The sequence below is a fragment of the Ammodytes marinus genome (genome assembly GCF_949987685.1).
Source record: "Ammodytes marinus genome assembly, chromosome: 15".
Taxonomy (NCBI): Eukaryota; Metazoa; Chordata; class Actinopteri; order Uranoscopiformes; family Ammodytidae; genus Ammodytes; species Ammodytes marinus.
In genome coordinates, this window is record NC_137219.1 from 12233100 (window position 1) to 12253372 (window position 20273).

At 39.8% G+C, this 20273-nt stretch overlaps 1 protein-coding gene across 3 annotated transcripts; it reads right to left on the minus strand.

Moving 5' to 3' along the window:
* Positions 1–616: 616 nt before the first annotated feature.
* On the minus strand, positions 617–19987 carry ppp2r5ca (protein phosphatase 2, regulatory subunit B', gamma a). Of its 3 annotated transcripts, none has more exons than XM_080043053.1 (14): positions 19833–19987; positions 14378–14577; positions 12554–12664; positions 11450–11542; positions 11213–11343; positions 11025–11084; positions 10717–10825; positions 10362–10415; positions 9045–9215; positions 8816–8943; positions 7483–7584; positions 7268–7340; positions 5925–6041; positions 617–3212 (listed from the first exon to the last, which is right to left on the minus strand). In XM_080043053.1, the coding sequence occupies exons 1-14, from the start codon at positions 19924–19926 to the stop codon at positions 3078–3080; spliced, it is 1578 nt and encodes a 525-aa protein (XP_079899179.1). In that variant the 5' UTR covers positions 19927–19987; the 3' UTR covers positions 617–3077. The 3 variants fall into 3 exon arrangements, with proteins under 3 accessions (XP_079899179.1, XP_079899180.1, XP_079899181.1); XM_080043055.1 differs by having other exon boundaries at positions 3075–3212; positions 5925–6006; XM_080043054.1 differs by lacking the exon at positions 5925–6041.
* Between the last annotated feature and the right edge of the window lie 286 nt (positions 19988–20273).

The window sequence follows — 20273 nt, forward strand, 5'->3', positions numbered from 1 at the left end:
TCTTGTACTGGGAAATAATTGTTCTGTGGAGCACGCTGATGGCAAACATGTCCTAAACCACAAAGGAGCCACATTGTATCAGACGCTTCTAAAAAGATTGCACAGCTTTAGGTGCTGATGAGTAAGAAATGTATCACTTCAGGGTGCTGCTGAAAGCCAGTGTGACTGATGTTTTCATTGCAGTGTTTGTGAGGGACTGATTGTGTTAAATACTGGCTTTGGTTGGGATATGGATCATATTTGTGTTGCTGATTACTTAAATCATGCTTTTAATAAAGCGGTAAACTTAGATAATCGAGACCTGCGGAATGATTGCTACATCCCACTCTGCACTGTGATGTTGCAGATGTTTTTTCCTGTATTTTCTGAGCAGACTACAGTCAGCTGATGTCCTCTCGCAGGTATATGGCTCCATCTTGTGTTCAAAGCAGCCCTATATCCGTTTGCGATGTTACCAGTGCATTCAACCAAATGAGTGAGACAAAATGTTACATTAATTTGATATTTCTTCTTATAAGATACATAGCATTGCTAGCCTTGGATTGTAGTTTAAAGACAATGTTATATACACAAGTAAAGCCAAAATGGATGCATGGTTGAAAAATATATATTCAAATAATCTCTTTATTCATTCTATATAGTCATACACCACTAAAGACAGTGATAGGAGCACACAACGGGCATGAACATTCGTCAGTTATTGAGGAGGAGGAAACTTTGCAGATTTTGATAATAAAAATAAGAACATTTTCTGGGTCCTTGTGTCGCCGAAAGAACACTGAAAAGAGGAGAAATAAGACGGTATGTGCCAGATTGACTTCTTTCACTTGCTATTGATGTTTTATTCTGTACAGAGGGACAATTTGTACAAAATTAATCTAGATATATAACACTACATGAAACAAGGTAAATCATATATACAATATTAAATGAATCATATAGTACAGGTCACATACAAAAGGACACTTTAAGTTATCATGTTTTGGAAATAATGTTAAAATTAAAAGATCTGCAAATGTCTTGCAGAAGGAGAACAAGCCACCGAGTCATTTTTAAATCATCTCTTCTCATCACGGTTGACTTTTTTTTTTTCCAGCACTAAAATAAACCTCAAACGTTTCTCAACTCAAACTCATAAAACACATCTCTCCCAGCAAGCAGGACTGTTTCATAAACGCAACGACCTTAACAGAAATCAATCAGTTTGGTGAATGGCATTCCTCCAGGGTAAAAGGTACATGTTTAACATGGTAGTTTTAATTTACATCTTTTTGCATTCAAGCAAATACAGTATTAATACAGTTAACAAGCCAAGTCACAATTTATTTTATTTGTTTATTTTCAGCATCTGGCATTTTTGTGGCCATTTGATACCAGTGTGTTTCAGCGTTGGGCATCCTGAATGGCCAGAAAAGAAAAATGTCCAAAACCTGACATCCACGCTACTAACCTCCAGAGACAAGACAAAGAAATACAACACATCAAATATGAAGAAATCTAGCAGACCTCCTTAGTTTAAACAATGGTACTGACTGGAAGATCATTTCCAACCTTAAATATCTTCCTCACTGAGAAGGATACAATATGCACAACCCAAATGCCTGGAATTAGGAATGGTAGCAAAACAAACATGCCACACCTTTTTAACTTTAAGTCTTTTTGGTAGCTCTCATCCAGTAATTTGTATATTACTCATATGATGTCAGTCTGTTAATAGCTACTGAGGTTACCAGCTCTCATGTTTGATAATAAATTAATTTAAAATTTTCAATAAAAGAACATTAAAAACTAGTATTAATATTGATACACCTTCATGCCCTTTAAGAAAGAACATAATGAGCAAAGGTCCTATTGAGTTACGGCTGCTAAAAATCATCAATGAATGGAGTCGTTATGTGTACAGACGTGTGCCTTCTCCCATTCAATAAAAACTAATCTGATTGAATTTTCTATACAAAGATAAATGATATATATGTAGGACCCACCACTCATCCTTGAAATATTCCACAGCCATGCTCTTTTTATCCAGAATGCAGCTGTTATAGGTAGCAAATACAAGCAGCTTTCATTTAGGTTCATCCTCACCAATACACTCATAAACAGTAAGTACCATTGTTTTAACTGTATAGGCATCACTATGGTCTGGTTTTTCAAATATTGCCAATGAACATAAGGAAGCAAGCATATAAAAGAGCGGCATATGGCACAAAACAAAAAAGTGGAAAGTGTCAAGATGTCCACAGGACAACTTTCCCTTTCCTCACCATCTTTCCTGGACATTGCAAGGCTAAGGACAGGCCTCATTTGGTCTGGTGTGATCTAATCTAAGAACAAAAAAAAAGGAAACCTTTCAAACACCAGTGAAAAACAAAAAGGCAGGTGTCCCTGTTAAAGTCACAGATAAAAACATTAAACAAACAAAGAACACAACGGTCTTGGCACTGACAAGATGTCCGTTAGATGGAGCAAAAGAAGAAATGAAAGAAAACATTAGGTGACAGGAAAGTCTCGTCTTTCATCCAACCAACAGGTTCTGTTTTTGTTCCCTTTGACAGAAAAGAAAAGCAAGCAGAGACCAAGAGACGATCCTTAGACAGCGAGTCAAGTCTGTTCCTATGATTCCATGTTCGATCTATTGTGAACACGTTTGCAAGAAGGAATGAAGGATCCAGCGTTGTGGCGTACGTATTTCCAGGTTCCACGTCTACAGTGAGCGCACAGGGGGGTTGAAGGAGGAAGAAAGGTTAAAGGAACTGAAGGGGGAAAACAATTGGAGAACACACCGAATGTGGCGAGAGCTAAACGACACACAGACACACTCCACCGCTCTTCTCCAAACAAAGAAAAAAACCTGAGAAAGCAGAAATGTAAGGGGGATAAGGGGTTTTACAGGGCTTCAGCACTGGGGCAGCAGGAATGAAGTAGAACTGAGGATCCTGGATAAACTGATGGCGAGAGAAAGGATGGGTCGCCCAAATATGGGTCGCCAGTGTAATTCTGACGCCGGGGCAAAGGGATGTCCATGGCTGTCGAGGGTGGAAGGGGCAGTTGAACGAAGAGCCGGCAGGTGGCGGGACCTAGAGTCCGTCGTGGGGGGTCAACATGTCGTCAGCTCTGCGGTGGGACTCCAAGGCTTTTGTGGTGTAGATATCCTGAGGCAACTCAGATTTACGTCGCACCATAGGCCGCTCTTTCCGCTGGTCATGCTGCAACTGAGGAGAGATGAAACATGGAAAGGCCCAATTATAGCAACTCAGGCACAATTAAGATACACACACCAACAATCTAATTTACAGAGTTAAAGTACAGTTAAAACATGGCATAATGAGCTACACATACCAGGACAAAGATATTATACCAACTTTGATGTAAATACAAATCAGACATCCTTCACTTAATTTATGGAGCACCATATTGTTCAATATTACATAAAAAATACATGAGTTAAATACTCAACAATGAATAAAATGTTCTTGGATTATATAATTTAAAATAGTGATGAAAACTGATTACAGGGGAAAATTAGTAAAATGTTTAAGTTAAAAGATTTAATGGAGTTGATTTCATTTTAATATATTATAGTTTTTATTTCATAATACCTAGGGATGATTTTGAAAGGGATTTTATGGACATGGAATGTTGTAAAAGGTTGTTCACCAGAAATTATATCCAAGACCTTTGAGGATCACAACCTGGGAGGACAACCTGAGGGGTATACTACAAAGCAAACTCAACAGAGCCCGGCTCTCTTTTTTTTGATCTAGTTCAACATAACACATACCCTTGCTCAGAGCTAACCGGTATCACGAAGGAAGTTATCAACCTCTTATGTTGAACGTGGGTTTCGGCTTCAGGCTCTGTGCGCGTCCCCATGAAAGGGGGCGTTTGACCCGTCATTTGACTCAGCTTCCGCACAGAATGGACTGATCTTGTGCCGCTAACTTTACACAAACGGACTGATTGAGAGCAGCTGAGTAAAAAAAAAAAAAGTGCATCGCTGACTTCACTCAAGAGGAAGAGTTTGTCAGTCTGAATGATCACAGAACAGCAGAAAACAGCTAAGCCGAAAAAAAACTCTTACTGCAAATAAGGAGAGAGTGGAATGTTGTCAGAAAATTGGGCTACTGAATTGATTAATTTATTTTACAGATCGTTCTCGCAGTGCGTAACCTAGCCTAGTTGATAGTCCTACACTTAAGAATCTGATTTAAGTCTGACACTGTCCCCTAATGAATAGCATATCCTATGTGGAAAATCACTTTGGTTTTGAGCCACATCAAAATTAATAAAATTTTGATTTTGATTTAGGCTAATAGCCCTTTATTTGCATCTTATAAATACCATTACAATAAATAGCCTAGATACAAAACCTGTAGTCTGTATTTTCCGGACAAATATGAATCTACTGTGAAAAGCTTAACCTGCGATGTCCGAACTGTGACAGCTGTCACCTGTCACGTCCCAACTGTAATCGCTACTGATGAAAAGAAAGAAGCCTACAGTGAAATAATGTTGCAACCTGTGATTTTATAGAACACTTCATTAAGAGCCAGTGTGTGTAGATTGCCAGGTAAAATCATTTGAGGTGAGAGCATAGAGTGGCGCTGCATACAGTAGGTCTAGGCTATTTTACATTTTCTGCATCAATAACTATGCATGTGGCATAAAGCCGCAGCGCGATGTTACAGTTCACTCTAATGTAAGCCTTATGTCACGGCTTCGTTTCGTTCATTAACTTACTGATCAATAAATGTACTTATTTAACGAGTTTCCTCAGGGAGAATGTATCGCTCAAACAATATAGTCAGGTCGGTGGGATTTCAAAATGTGTAGTTTCCTTAAAGGGCAGCGCTCTAGAGCCGAAATTAAGCTCAAACTCTGGAACAAAAACTGGTCTGGGCAGGTTAGCCGTGCAGCCTCTGTTACCACGGTGATCTAGCCAGGTAGAAAGAGAGCCACCTTTTGTGATACTGAAAATTCTGGCTTTAGACTCAACAGACCTCGCTCAGCCCTTAATCTCACTTCGTAGTATACCCCTCTGGTCAACTACCTACTGGAACATACATGGGGCGGTAATTGCAAATCTGAGCCACGGTTAAAGGCAAAGGTAAAATTTAAAACAATTAACGTATAGATATCATAATGAAACGTTGCCAGTTGAGAAAAAACTGCAATACAAAAATTAATTGTTTTGATGTCAGTAATCAACAGGCAAAGTTTCATGATGATATCTATAAGTTACAATTTTTTTATTTTACCCTCGCCTACCCTTTTACCTTTAACCGTGGCTCCCATTTGCAATTTACGCCCCCTGTAGCTTGGTCGACCAGGTTGTGATCCTTGAAGGTCCTAGATATCATTTCTGATGAACAACCTTCCATGTCTGTTTTCCAAAAAAAAGGAGTTTTGCCCTCTGGGTATAATGGCATTTTTCCCCAGATCAACTTTTATTTTTTTACACATTTGTATTTGTGACAACACAACCGTCATGCAATTATTTTCACAATAATGGGTTGAGTTTGCTAAATATATGCGATGATGACTACTTATTGGTTCATTTGTTTCTACATTTTAGACAATTTATTGATCTTGTTGTTTACATTATTTCCTGTTTATTTATACAATATTAAAACCCTTTTGGCTCCAGACTACTTTGACAACATGCAGGTGAAAGCAAGCATGCACACGCACACACAACAAAGCTCTTGATTCCAGTGTATAGTCCACTGCCAGATTTTTTCCTGCATTTTCTTTTCTAATCCAACATTCTAATGAAATACAATGACTATAATTTACACAGAAAGTATGCAGTGGAAGTAGTTACAACGAAAATACTTTGCAAGCTTTGAACACACAAATCTATGAATATAAATAGTCATTATAAGAGGACAGATGAATAGAGACAGAGAGAAAGTCAGGTTTACCTGAGTCGCGCCCTCCTCAACTGTCTTTTTTAACCTCTGAACATCTTCTATCAAAGGGATATCCGTCTCCATTGCTACAGGACTATTGAGGTCAGAGGAATCAACATACATAGAAAACTATGTTGAAAACAAAGGAAAACAAAAACACAAAAGGATGGAAAAAAATACTTTCAGTCGCATGCAAAGAAGAATTAATCAAAAGGCTTTGAAAATAAAAGTGCCTTAGTTGAGGTGTAGGAATCACAATAATTGAAAACCTGTTTCTTGCTGAGTTTTTGGGGATTTACAGCAAGTGTTGATTATGGAGAATCAGCAGTGGCATAATATAAATTAAAAATCAGCTCCAAATTGATTCTGTTATGGCACATCAATGTTGTAACACTGATTTCTTACGGTTGAAAATAAGATGGACTTTTAAAAAGGCATAGTTTGGTTTAATTTCTTGCAGATTACGAAGAGAAGATAGAACACTCTCATGTCTGTAGGCTACTGTAAATACTGTATGTGGCTAGAGCAAGCAGGTTGTGAGCTTAGCTTAGTTTAGCACACAGACTGGAAACAGCTAGCATGTTCAACAATAACACAATCTACCTACCAGCACTCCAAGAGCTCACTAGTCTAAACATTATACCTCCTTTGTTTGATCAGAAAAAAAAGTGTGAAAATAACAATTTCAGTTTTACAAGGGGCTTTGTGTAGGAGTATTTGTTGGCTGGGTGCCAACTTCCTGAGTCTCCACTGGTTGCTGAGCAACTTCACAGGGACAACAAGACTTCAGGAAGTTACTGCACCCAGTTCAAGAATTAGAATTTAATAGGATTGTGTGTGTCCTTTGGACAGAGCCAGGCTTTGTGCTAAACTAAGCTAACAAACAGTTTACAATAAAGACTCGAGTCATATTGATTTTTTTTCCTTTGCTCTCTGCAAAACAGTGAATCGGCATAATTCCAAAAATGTTGAACTGTTTATTAAATGCCCAACATTTGAAGTAATATTGTACCAAAGTTGAATGCTTTTGAGGGGACAGGAACTTCCACTTACATTGTTGCATAGGTACTCATCATACTTATTTTAACTTACTTTAAAGATGCCCAATTCAACCAATCACCACAACTAGGCACATTCTTAGAGCAAAACCACTCATCAATATCTTTCCATCTTTAACAGCATTTAAAATATGAGGTCTAAGCAAACTTAAAATCGGGATAAGATGGAAAGGCAACTACTATTTAACAACTGGCTTACAGAAAACACAGGACACTTATTTCATAAAAATTTGTTCTACACTCACACACATGCACAAATAAAGAGATGAAAAAGTGTGTTAAAATTATGATGCTTACCTGTGGATTTGACTTGGCAAGGCTCTCAATCTTGACCCAAGCCTCATCTCGTTCTTTTGACTTCGCCTTTTCTCTGTTGAACAAAGCACCTCATGTCATGATAAATGTGAAACCCCTCACTACTTCAGCTGCAGCATTAAGGCTGATTGCTATTACATCCTTTATTTATTTTTAAATGTTGAATTAATCTAGTGGGAGAAGAGTGTGGTGCTTACTTGTTTTTCTCAGCCCTGAACTGCTGTGTGCAATCATCAAAGAGTTTCTGATTCATCTCCATGAAAAGCTTCAGAGCGTTGTAGATGAGGCCGTGGATGGTCCTTTGAAGTCATACACACACAAATGCAGAAGTTGATCATTAGTTTAATCTTCACAAACACAAGCAACATTATTGTAAAGGCCACATGCGTCCCCCAGAAACAGACCTAATTTAATGTCATGGATCGCGGAAGAAAGTGAACAAATTACTGTTGTCTCTCGAATCGATTACAAAAAATAAAGCTATGAACTGTTCGTTGTGGCACTTTAAGAAAAAAATTTGTGAACCGATTTTTCAAACATATTGCAATACACATTTTCCAATTGTTCCTTCCTCCACCCACCCTGTTTTCTCCCTACCTCTCCCCCGTTTTTAGTCGGTTATTACAGAGGCAATCTCCTTCCACATTTCCAACGTAGAGACCTTAGCTTTGTTTACTCGGGCTGTGGACAGTTCTAACATCACCACATATTGAAAATATTGTAGCCATTTTTTGGTGTACAATCTGTGAGCTGGTAGCCAGTCCTGCACTATAAGTTTTTTGGCAGCCGTTTATCCAGCTAGCCATAGCTTTCGCTGCTTCTCACTCAGTCGCAATATGTGAATCATCATTGAGTTAAATAGCTATTGGTTCTAGAGGTATAGGCTTGCTAATTATATATCAGACAAAGTTAAAGCCACTTTATCCAAAAATCATTCACCTTAGGACAAGCCCACATCATATTTTTAAAAGTTCCAGATACATTGAGGTTACACAAGTCACAGTTTGGACTACCTGTCGGTTTCATATCAAACCTCGCAAGTGGTGTATGATGTGCTTTCTGCATCAAACAATCCACAGCCAAAGAAAAAAATGACTTGCAGGTTTTTTCTTTGATTAACAGATTCCAAATACATTCTTACTACATTCATCAACAACATTGATTCATTGTTTCGGCTTTACTTTAAAAACATTTGATATGTCTCTTGTGTCTGCACTAAAAGCAGAAAACTTACAGCATGTATAAAAAAAGGTGATCTGCAGCCACTGATACAATAAAAAAATGCATTATAGGTTATGATTAAGGGCCTTTTAGATATTCTTTATGATGAGAACATCTAGTCTCGTGTTTAACTGACGTGCAGCACAGTACGTTCTGTGACCAAGCTCAACTATTTTCGCACACTTGGGTGATATCACTCAGCGTGCTCTTGTGTCAAACTGGTGTTACATGCTGTGTGTGCAGTAGAGAGCTTCTATTAAAACAACATTAGTAGTGACTGTGTGGAGAAGGTACAGTCGGGTATCTCACTTGTTCCAGTGGGTCTTGGAGTTGCGGTACAGAGCAGGGAACATAATCGGCAGAATCTTTGCTGCGTTGTCGCTGATCAGACTCATGATGTACTCGTTGTTCCAGTAGTACAGGGCTCTCTCCGCCACCTAGCACAAAACAGAACACCTCAGTTGGGCACACACACCAACAGCTGCCACCACTCCACCTCAATGACTCAGTCCCGACAGCGTGAACACCCATCGGTTACCTGGAAGTGCGGGCTGGACACACACTTTGCCAGCTGTCTGAAGAGAGGCTCCTGCACTTTCACAAACTCAGAGGGCTCGATAACATCCAGGATCTCCTCCAGCTCGTTGAGAAACATCACTTCCTTGGGACTGTGGGTCTTTGGCCAGTACTTTAGTAGAGCCATTACCACCTGTTGGCATGATGAAAATAATAGTTATAACCAAATCAGGGGGGAAGAAGGACAGCAGATTAAAGCGGCTACGAGTAACATTTAAATATCTTTTAAACAGCCTCATGTTTCCTCTGATAATCATAAATTACCTTTAACAGCAAACGAGACCATCAGTGCAAAGAAAGACGTTTTTATATAGTTTTTATTACTGCTTTTGGTCTGGTCGCACACCCAGTCTGATTTTCGGTTCGCTCGTGCAGGCTCTATGGTCACATATCCGTATTGGTCGCAGATTTCAGTGTGGCGCTGCAACGCGATTTGAGAAGACTATCCCTCCAGGTGAGGGAAGGGGAGCGGGAGCCTTGTTTGAGACAGTTATTTGTCGTCATAATGACTGATAACGGGGCTGAACCATCAAAGAAAAAAAAGAGAATGCAATGAAGAAAAGCTAAAAGGGAGAGTGATATAGGCTACGGGCGGGACGAGGGCAACGCGTATACAATTTCACGAGAGCGAAACTAGACTGCAGTGTTTACTCCTAAATGAATGAGCGGTTGGTACTAACACAAAGTTTGCTTTGCTTCACCATCATCAGATAACCATTATCTGAAATAGTAATTATTTACATCAACAACACAAACACATTACCTCATCGTGATCCATACTAACTGCCGTCTCTCGTTCATTCGCTTTCTGTGAGGACACGTAATCTTTCAGCTCCGTGAGAGAGAGTAGTTGGGTGACGCTGCTGCATCAACTCATTGCAATCAGGTGTGTGTAGCACTGACTGGCATTAGTTGATGCAGTGTCAAAACCACTCTCACGGATCCGAAAAGAGTCCTCACACTTTCAACACACGGACATGCACTATATTGCTCCCTTCTCAGTTCACACTCGCACGCCTGGCACGAGCTAGAAAACAGCTTTGCAACAGCGGGCGTCGTAAAAATACTACCGCTTTTGTCCAAAGGGGACGCCAACGTGCCATGTTACTCGTAGTGGCTTTAAGAAAAAAAAAGTCAGCAATTTATAATCTTGCAAATCAACCAGCCCAAATACCAACTTTTAATTTTAAAATCTATTTCGTCATCAAATACAGAGTTTCAGCGACTGGTACTATGCAAAGACAAGACACTGATTTTACCAATTTTTAATATGACATACCGGCTCAGTTAGAGTGCTGTCTTTTTCCAAAAACTGCACCACGCAGTAGGCCAGCTGCAAAACAAATAAAACAAACACAATCATTAAACCGTCAAAAGTATTTGAGTTAGATATGAAACAACATAAGGATGTTATGGATATATGAATAACACACGACCCCTGAGGGAAAGATTGGCTGGAACACATAACACCAGTTTTTTGACTAAACCTGCAGAATGACCTGCCGCTCTCAGGAAAACCGGAGTGAACTCAAAGCAGGTTTGGACATGAATATTTAAATGCATACAGTACATCTCTACAGTGCAAAACAACAAATGAAGCTTCTCGTGCTTCATTTAGTGTTCGACAAACGCACCTGTGGATGGTAGACACTGAGTGATTTGACTTTGTGCAGAGGCAATAAAACCTTCAACAGGAAAATCTTGTGCTCTTCTTTTAGTGGTAAGGCAAATCCATTGATTATGCTATGAAAAAAGACACAAAGGTACAATCAGAACACATCAGACAAGGTCTAGTTTCATTACATAGCTAGCATGGAATTAAACATCTTATAATAAGGAAGCGTTTACATTTTAGGGCAAAAGGAAGTGAAATGTTTCATGACCATTAATTGTCATGTTAAGTTGGGCTTTCAACAGGGCTTTTTACTAAAAAGGGCCATACCTTCCAAGTATTTCCAGTAGTTCAGCTATACCATTATGGTGCTCTGTCTCATAGATAAACCTGTAAAAGGCAAAACAAAAACACAGGCTCTGTATGAACTTACAAAAAAAAATGTATTATAAATTTGTGTACCATCCAACTCCGTTCAGATTTAAAAGTGAGCAGAAAAGTGGGAGGGATGCGCCTACTTATAGAAAATGTTATTGATCTGTTTTCTGATGTACGCTCTCAGCCCCAGGAACTTTCCATAGATCCTGTGGAGGGTAGTTTTGAGGAAATCTCTCTCTCTGGGATCTTCACTGTCGAATAGATCTAGGAGCTAGAACACATGAGTGTGGAAATGTTACCATAATGGAAAGTGTGTCTTCTCATTGTGGTTTTCTATTAAACAATCCGAGAATTTCCCAAAAATATTTTTTCCGTACCTGCATTACAAATTTCTGGTCGATGTATTTCTTCGCTGTGTTAGGTTGAAAGTCGGGCGATTCTAAAAACCTAAGGAAAAATTCATAGACGAGCTGCAACAGAAAATAGGAAAATGGGAATTAATGCTAGGGAGGAATTAAAGAAAATGAAGTTTACAAATGCGTTAAACTAGGGCCCGACCGATATTGATTTGAGTGCCGATGCTGATGATTTTCAGAGAAATTACGATTAAATCGGCCGATAAAAAAAGAAAAAAAATCCCCAAAATATTGAAAAATTAATTTTTTGAACCCTTAAATATATACATACACCTTTTACTGTTGAAAATATGTACAGGAACTTTTTCTTTATTGCAATACGCATTGTCTAAAAAAAGTGTAACAAATATGTCTAAATTCAGACATTATGCATTTTATCTTACTGCACCGAACCCTCTGGAACTCCCTCCCCCCAAACATCAGGATCTCAGACCCAATAAACTCATTCAAAAGTCAACTCAAAACTCACCTCTTTAAGGAATAATGACACCTGACTCCACTTCAAACCTTATTTACATTTTTTCTGTATTTTGTTTTCTTTTTCTACGTGTATGATTCTCTATGATGTAAAGTGTCTTTGAATGACCTCCAAAAAAGCACCATATAAATTCTATCAATTATTATTATTATTATTAACTGTCAAGCGATGACCAATGCCTCTGCTATTGGTTGCAGGGGGAACTGTCAAGTGTAAATTAATCCAATGTATTACAACACACCTGCTGCTGCTGTAAATAGGCTATAGCATTAATGCTATTCAATTAGGCTACCTCCAGGGCAGCAATACATTTCACACATGATTGCTTGGGAAAAAAAACGGCCGATGCCGATAATTCCGAAATATGCGAAAATCGGCCGATATAAATCGGTCGGGCCCTACATTAAACACCAAATAAAACATTGGAAATCCGATGCAGACATGCTGTTTTGCCAGCTCTACAATGATTTTCATTCTTCATGGGCGGTAATTGGAGGAATCTTGAGTAAATATGTATATAAAAGGAATCATACGATCAGCGAACTACAATATTGGATGAGACAGGATAAAGTGGTTTAAATGTCAACCTGGAGGTGTGGCCAGGCAGCTTCAAGTGTCGGCTCATCTTCCTCTGGATCAAACTCCGCTCCAGTAGGGTTGGACGACGGAGGCAATGTTCTGAACATGTTCACTGCAAACTGGAAGAAGAGAAATTCAATTTACACCATGAATGATTATCCTAAGGAGTGCATTCAACTTAATTTAGTTGTTTTATTAACCCCAAAGTCATATTTCATGTTGTGACAGCACAAATGCCAGTAGCTCTGCGCAGAAAAAGTTATATACAGATTTTCTCAAGTCTAAATGACACACAGCGAGAGCCTTACTTCCTGTCAGAAGTTTACCGTCACAGCATCTGGTTAAACCCAACAGTGAAACCACATCAATAGACGTCATCTCAAATTTGCAAGACATATTCAATCCAGGATATTTCAATTATTCATGAACACAAACGTCACTTGACTTTGCTTGAGCAATGCAGTACAGTTTTAAAACAATCCGCGCAAGCAAATGAAGCGCAACATTTCTTTAACAAAGGCCTCCAGCACACCCTCCTTAAGGACAAGTCTCCACACAGTATGAAGCACATCAACTTTGCTTTAAATGTTAATTGTAAATGCTCTTATTATATTAAGTATCAGCTCATTTATTCAGTTCCCAGCTCTTGTATTAAAAAGGATAGGGAACAAGTTTTATTCCTTTTTTCGCCAGAATTTCTTTCCCAAGATCCTGTCAATTCTTGATTTGTCACTCACTGCTCAAAAAAAATAAAAATAATCTAATAAAAACAGTAGGCAACACAAAGCAATAAGACCCGTCACTAAGCGAAAGTCTTGGCTTTAAGCTGAGTTCTCATGTCCCATGTTATGTTCTCTAAAATTAAAGTTTCTTTTTAAGTTAATGTTAACTTAGTCCTTGCAACTGGTCCCCAGGGGTTTGGCCCACAATAATTCAAGTGTGTTGCGCTTCTGGTCTCTCAGTGTCAACTGACTCCCCTGTGGGCTGCTGTTCACTGCCAGGCAGATCATCATGGGACAGTGCAGGTGGCCTAGTAAAACACTGGGAGCCTTGTTTGAAGAGACAGGCTACAAGGTAGATAGGCTGTCTGTGTTGTGCTGCACTTCAACCCAGAACAGGCTGTGAAGATGACTGCGCATTAACTCCACAATGGAAACTGTAAATGGGAATGTCATAACTGTGATTAAAGCAATTCTGCTGTTGGCTTTGATGATGAAGAAAGAATAGTTTGGTATCATGGGGGAAGGAAGATAATCTTACAACAAGGCTGCAGTGTTTTCATCATGTTTATAGCTCCATGTCTGTACCCCTCTACACTAAAGATTTTGATGAGATAGTTAGTAGAACATCCATCATCACGATAATTTCAGTTTGCTTGAATTATATGCTGCTGAAGTAAATCAAAAGATAAGGCAATTTATTTTCTAATTCCAAAAAAAACGCTTCTGCCATCATCATATCCCTTGTACCAGTGAAAGGTCTGATATTATGAAAAGCTTACATGTCAGTCAATGACTTGAATCCACTGGCAAAGAGTACAAAGAAGACTAGTTTAAACATTCGTCGTTCAAAACGTGTGTTTAAGGCACTGGCGAGCACACTTTTTTAACATAACATCAAAAATAGGAGACTGAAGAGATTATTTTAAGATCGGACCTCAAGAGAACACGCTCTTGCTCCCAAAGACAAAAAGTCCAATCGAAACCTGATCACAAATACAAGCCGGGATATTGTTCAATCATATTATCTGTTCTCAACTCCTCCTGACCAAGGTTCACCATAATCTCCAGCTTTTTAAACTGCAAACGTTAACCCCTCATGGCTCTACTGACCATGTGCACCACCTCTGGGTAGATGGGCTCTGTGATGACATTCCTGTTGTGGGTGATGTACTCCACCATCTCGCTCAACGCCGCCCGCTTCACTTCCTTCCATTTTAGGTCACTCAGCGGGTCGGACAGGAAGTCAAAGAGAACACAGCACTGTCGTAGCTTCTGGATGAAGAGCTTCTCCTGCTCTGCGGGGGCCACATCTGAGGAGACAAAAGGGGGGGGGGGGGGGGGGGGGTAGAAGTGAGATGGAATAAAAAGGAGAGAAACGAGTCCAAGAACAACCGCTAAAGAGTAGAAGGCGTAACAAGGCTCCTCAGCGGTGATGAAATAAGGCAGTTGAGAATATAGGAGAATGGAGCCATGTTCAAAGAGTGAGGGGGAACTATATAAAGGAGGAGGTGGTTTTAACCGTCAAGGTTGACAGTTGTGATAGAAAAAGAAGTATGATGCAGCGAGCAAGCGAGAGAGAAAGAGAGAGAGAGAGAGAGAGGATGACTGACAAATGACTCACAAAGTCTAAAGTGCATTGAGAAAAAGGCCGAGATGGTTGGAGCCCAAGGGGAGGATAACGAAAGAAAAAAAATACAGGATGGAGCAGGAGAGGAGGATGAAGGGTTTGGGAACTAGGCAAACGGTCAAGGTCTAGCCATTTGACACACTGAGAAATAAAATTAAAACTTTACAAAAGGAAACCCTGCTGTTTAGGTCTGTCATATTTGTCCACAATGGTTGGAGGACTTCCTGTTTTGCTTCATCTCTACCCGAGCACTCAAGAGCGAAGGCTTGTAAACAAACAATCTCTGTCAGAGTCAAGACTCATGACAAGACAAAAGACAAAACGCCACTTCAGTGACTATAAATTCCTGCCTGCTCATGTAGTGCAACAGTAACACATAGTGACACCATAATTATGACGGTATGTTACTCAACTATGATTGATTTACCTTCTATGACACTTTAAAATATTTCAAATAAGATGTTTCACTTTCTTTCCGACTCAAATGAGAATATCAACACCATTGACTCATTGGTCCTTTAAATGGTTACAACTAGCAGCTAGCTAGCTTAATTTAGCATAAAGACTGGAAATAGTAGGAAACAGCTAGCCTAGCCTGACTAATGAATGGTAACAATCTGCCTCCCAACACCTCTTAAGCTCACTAATTTACACACCTCCTTGTTCATTGTCTCACCACAGAACTAATCTAGAGAGGTTAAACTGTTTCAGCCTTCATGGTTCATGCTAAACTAAGCTAACAGTCAACAGCCAGTAGCCTTATATTTAGGCTACTTGCCAGATGGGAGAGTGGTGTCACACTTTTCATATAAGTCTCTGTAAGAAAGTGAATGAGTATATTTATCAACCTGTCAAACTATTGATTAAAGCCAGTAACGCTTTACACCAACTATTGTTTTCCAATGAGTAGGTAGCGGTGCAAACTCTGGAGCCAGTGCAAAGTTTGGTACTGTTCTGCAGTAATACAGTTTGTGAGGTTCTGTTGTAAGATGTATAGTTGAAATGAAATTTCACAATAAGTTCTGCTCCCCTTTATAAATAAGATAGCTCTAATTTAGAAAATAAACCAGTTGAGTAAAAAAAAGGGTCAACCCAAGTTTCTTCCATAGACAACTGATCTAAATGTGTAGAAACCCAGCTGTAACTGCATGAAAACAACTAAAAAAGGCTCATTATAATTTTAATCACCAGTTACCTAACTAAATAGACAATCTTTTCATTGTATTTACTCAAGAGATCATTGAGGGGTAAATGTGGTTAGTTTGTTTGAATCATATTTATAGTATCTACCAGATCAGATTGAGAACCGTTCTCAATCTGATAGAATCATAGCAACATAGCAATCAATCCCCACGGTCACACGTACAAACACACACCCACAGAGAGTATAACACCACAGTAGTTTTTTTACATTAAGATTATTGCATAATTTCATAAACACAGTGGCCTCTCATGAACAGGTATTATCTGATATACAATTGTATTATATAGAGGGACTTCATGTAGTGCAGTGAGACAATTAATATAACACTTAAATGACAAATATACAGCATATTAATAGTCTACGGAGTTAAAGCTCAACAAATCATACCAGTACTACAAAAACGGTGTTTCCTATACACCATAATTACTTAATAAGTAAAGGGTGTGGCGTTAACCTAGGGCTCAGGATAGGAGGCTGTCTGAACATGATGGGGATGTTAATGCCATGAGTGAACCAAATTATATCAGGTACATACATACACATGGCACACGTAATAAAAAAAGGAAAAAAAAAGAGGAGACGAATCCAATTCCTCTGCCATGGCTTTGCTGTAACCTATGGGCAGAATGCTTCCATTTACTGAGATAAGCAAATTAGGATTAGTGACTGACATCATGATTCATGAATGTTACACAGGTTTCAAACACAGAAAATGCCTAAATAATTTTGGCAAATGCAAAAAGAGCACTGCATACATGCCATATTTGTTTGGCTATGTTCACCTTCCATTTTCTTTATTAGACTGAAAGGAATGAGCAAAAAGCAAAAAATTGCATATAGTCCTTCCATTTATTAAATAATGCAGGAGTGTAATAAGAAAAGGAAGCACTGCAGGAAAAACTTGATACAAAACACTTAATTGAAATAATAGAATATTGTTTAGCAGGTAAATCTTTTTACTCTTGCCCTAATTTCAATGCATGTATAGAGTGAAAAAGGCCATAGCCCAGAAGAGAGAAGGACGGACACACACACAGGATTGACATTCTTGCAAATAGGCAGATTCTAGGTAAGAAGAGAACGATCCTATTCAGACATAATGGAGACTTGGCTTGGACACACAGACACACACACTTCTGCAGTGTCAGTTTCAAGTCGGCCAATTTATCTTGATGACAGTGAGAGGTTGGGAATTCCAGAGGAGAGAGGGTAAGTGTGTGCTGCCATTATCGGCCATTTCCAAAAAGATTGACGGCCAAAAGTGCCCTTAATGTCCAAAAGGAAAACATGTCGAGGACAAGTTCTCCTGATTAAAAACAAATAAGAGAGAGCGAGATGTTCTTCATGAAATGTAACAATGTTATAATTATTGTGTAGCCGAGAGGAATTGTCTTCACAGTTGAAAGAAGACGTGTCTGAGGGAGGTCTGTCAGGTCAACTGAGGTACACCAGATGACTGGTAGGGACAACTGGAACAGCAACAGTAAACTTTTTTTTGTGCGTTTATTTCCATTTTCAACACTAATCTCTGTTGGTGCACCTTCCCACTCCTTGGCCTAAGGTTTGTGCTGTAAGATATTTTGTAATTTGCGCTGGGTGCACTGGGACATGAAGCTGGACCGGAATGTGTCGCCATGCCTTGCACCCCTGACCGTGTCAGACTTGAGTTGCTCTCATTACATAAGTCTGTCTGCTTGTGTTATAAAGTTTCTGTACACTCCTAAAATACCCAGTGGGTTGTTGTGTAACAGATAAAGGCCCAGTGTTGTGATCCAAAAATTGAAGTTAACCACAATGTGACCTCTATTAATGTACCAAACAGAAGCCTTGGGAGGGTAACACATAACACACACACAAACACACGAGTATCATGTCTTGCGGAGAACAGAGAAAGATTTATCTTAATAGCGCCCTGTTCAAAACAGATATAATAAATAAATGGAGTCACATTGGAAACAAAGTCTCTACTTTTTCTCTGTAAATGGGTCAAATGAACAGCTGCTAGTCTGGAGTTGGGACTGGTTCAGCAATCTGTTGTATCGACAGTATGTTATAATCAATGTTAACATTGACCGATTACTATTTATAGCCATGTAGAGGGTCAGCCTGTTAGTTCTGAAGGCATATGAGAAACTAGATTGGATATATACAGTAGAGTACAGTTCATGAATCAGAACCCATGAGATGTTTGCAAATAAGTGCTTAGCAGTGCTTGTCATTAAGATGATGATTTGCATATCAAAAGAAAAAAAAATGGTTCAGAAACACTGTTCGAGCTCAGTGCAAAAATGCATCTTTGGTGAAAGTTTCTGCTAACATGAACACTACTCTAGACACAAGCAGACTGCACCCAAAACATAGTGAGAGATGTTGGCACGTGGAGCCTTATACATGTGTCAAACTAGGCAAAACAGAGTGAAGTTCAGAAAAACAACCAAAAAACAGCTTGTTTGTCCAAACTAAATGAACATGGATACCGGTTGTCGAGTCTATGTCTGAGGTGAATCCCCAAATCATATGTGCATGTAGAAATTAACATGTATACAGTGTTTTGTTTAGTAGTATAGTTTCAGTTTCTCGTGTACAAAGTCTAATTGTGAGAAGGAATGTGAAGAGTGGTCACTCAAACCTCATATAAACAGCGCTGTTTCAAATGAATCTAGACACAATCTGGAAAGATTTGGGTACAACGCATTTGGTCTGAACAGGGTCAGAAAGATAGAGACACACAAAGAGAAGGAAGGGAACAAGGCAGACAGGGTCTGATTGTTCCCCAACACTGAGTTGTCATTCAAGGCAGTTGCCTCTGTAGCTCAATAGAGTGTAATCAATAATTGCCCGAGGCTTCATCTAACGCTGTGCTGCACCCGAGTACAGTGGTAACAGGCTGGGCCTTTCAAACATGACTGAGTACATTGTACACACATTAAGAGGCCAAGCCCAATACAACCCTAAAACATTGCTGCTATGCTCTGACAAAGATAGCTCGGTTATAGTGACAGCGGTGCGTTGTGTACAAAGATATAGCCTACATGGAAGTGATTTGCATTCAGATTCAATTTGTTTGTGTCTTGTTCTGAGTAGGACGTGTCGGAGGTGCCTGAGCATGTCGCTCACAGAAGGGTAACAAGGGAAAAGGGTGGGGAGAGGGAGAAGTGGGCTGCTGCTTGCTGCAGAGCGGTGGCTGTCTTCAGCCTACACACTATGACCAATTTGTGCCCAGATGAACTGGAGTGTGACACAAATGCTATGCTGGGTAGCGCAGCTAAGAAGGAGGAGAAGAGGGAAGCTAACATCGGATTCCTCGATAACTTTTCCACAAAAGCCGCAAAGAGTACTCGCACACATTAATACGGAAGCACACAATTATAATCAAACACACGAAAAACTAAGGAGAAGACCCTTCCCTAGGCTATGACCTCACTTCCTTTGACATCACTAGCTTGGCGGGGGGATGGGCAGAGAGAGCAGCTAGCTAGTAAAACCAGATTTGTATGTGGCTCCCGTTAGCCTTACGACTAACACTATTCATGTGCCCTTTCAAATACAATAGAGGTGCTTTCCAAACAACAGAAGCAACGGTCTTATCTCTAACATCTGAATGCTGACTAACCAAGCAGTAACCAGTGGAGGGGAACAGGACCACAGCAACACACATCTCTCGCTCTCTCTCTTTCTCTCTCTCTCCTTAATTCCCTAGGACAATACAGGAAGAATAATTTGTCTTTACGTACCTCTGAAGTGCATAAGGGCCACCGGCTGGAAAGGCCCATTGGAATTAGGTGCATCCACAACCATCCTGTCTCCAGATTTATTGCATGTCAACATCTAAACCTCAACCAGGAAGGCGATCCACTCAGGGCGAGAGGCCAGCCTCCATTTTAGCACAAAAGCAGATCAGAAAATGAAGCTCACTGCTGCTGGAGGGAACTGGCTAGTTAGTGATGTAAGCAGTGAAGGAGCCAGCTGGTTGGCTGAGCTCAGGCTGTTCTGGAGCAATAAGGGCAAAGGCTGCCGGGAGAGAGGGAGGGTGATTGGCTGAGCGGATGCACAGGGGCGGGACATGCATTGGAATTTTTGGCCTGGCTCCGCCTCCCCCTCAGTGCTCTCTGGTGACGTTCTACAAGGCAGGCCCCGCTACAGATCTTAGATCAAATTGACTTAAGTCTTTTCCA

Excerpts from the sequence above, each read along its gene's own strand:
- ppp2r5ca (XM_080043053.1), bottom strand. The coding sequence starts at position 19,926 with ATGTTGACATGCAATAAATCTGGAGACAGGATGGTTGTGGATGCACCT. Across the intron at positions 12,665-14,377 it reads ACCCAGAGGTGGTGCACATG|TTTGCAGTGAACATGTTCAG; the intron begins GTCAGTAGAGCC and ends CTCTTCTTCCAG. Across the intron at positions 7,585-8,815 it reads TCCAAGACCCACTGGAACAA|GACCATCCACGGCCTCATCT; the intron begins GTGAGATACCCG and ends ATGACTTCAAAG.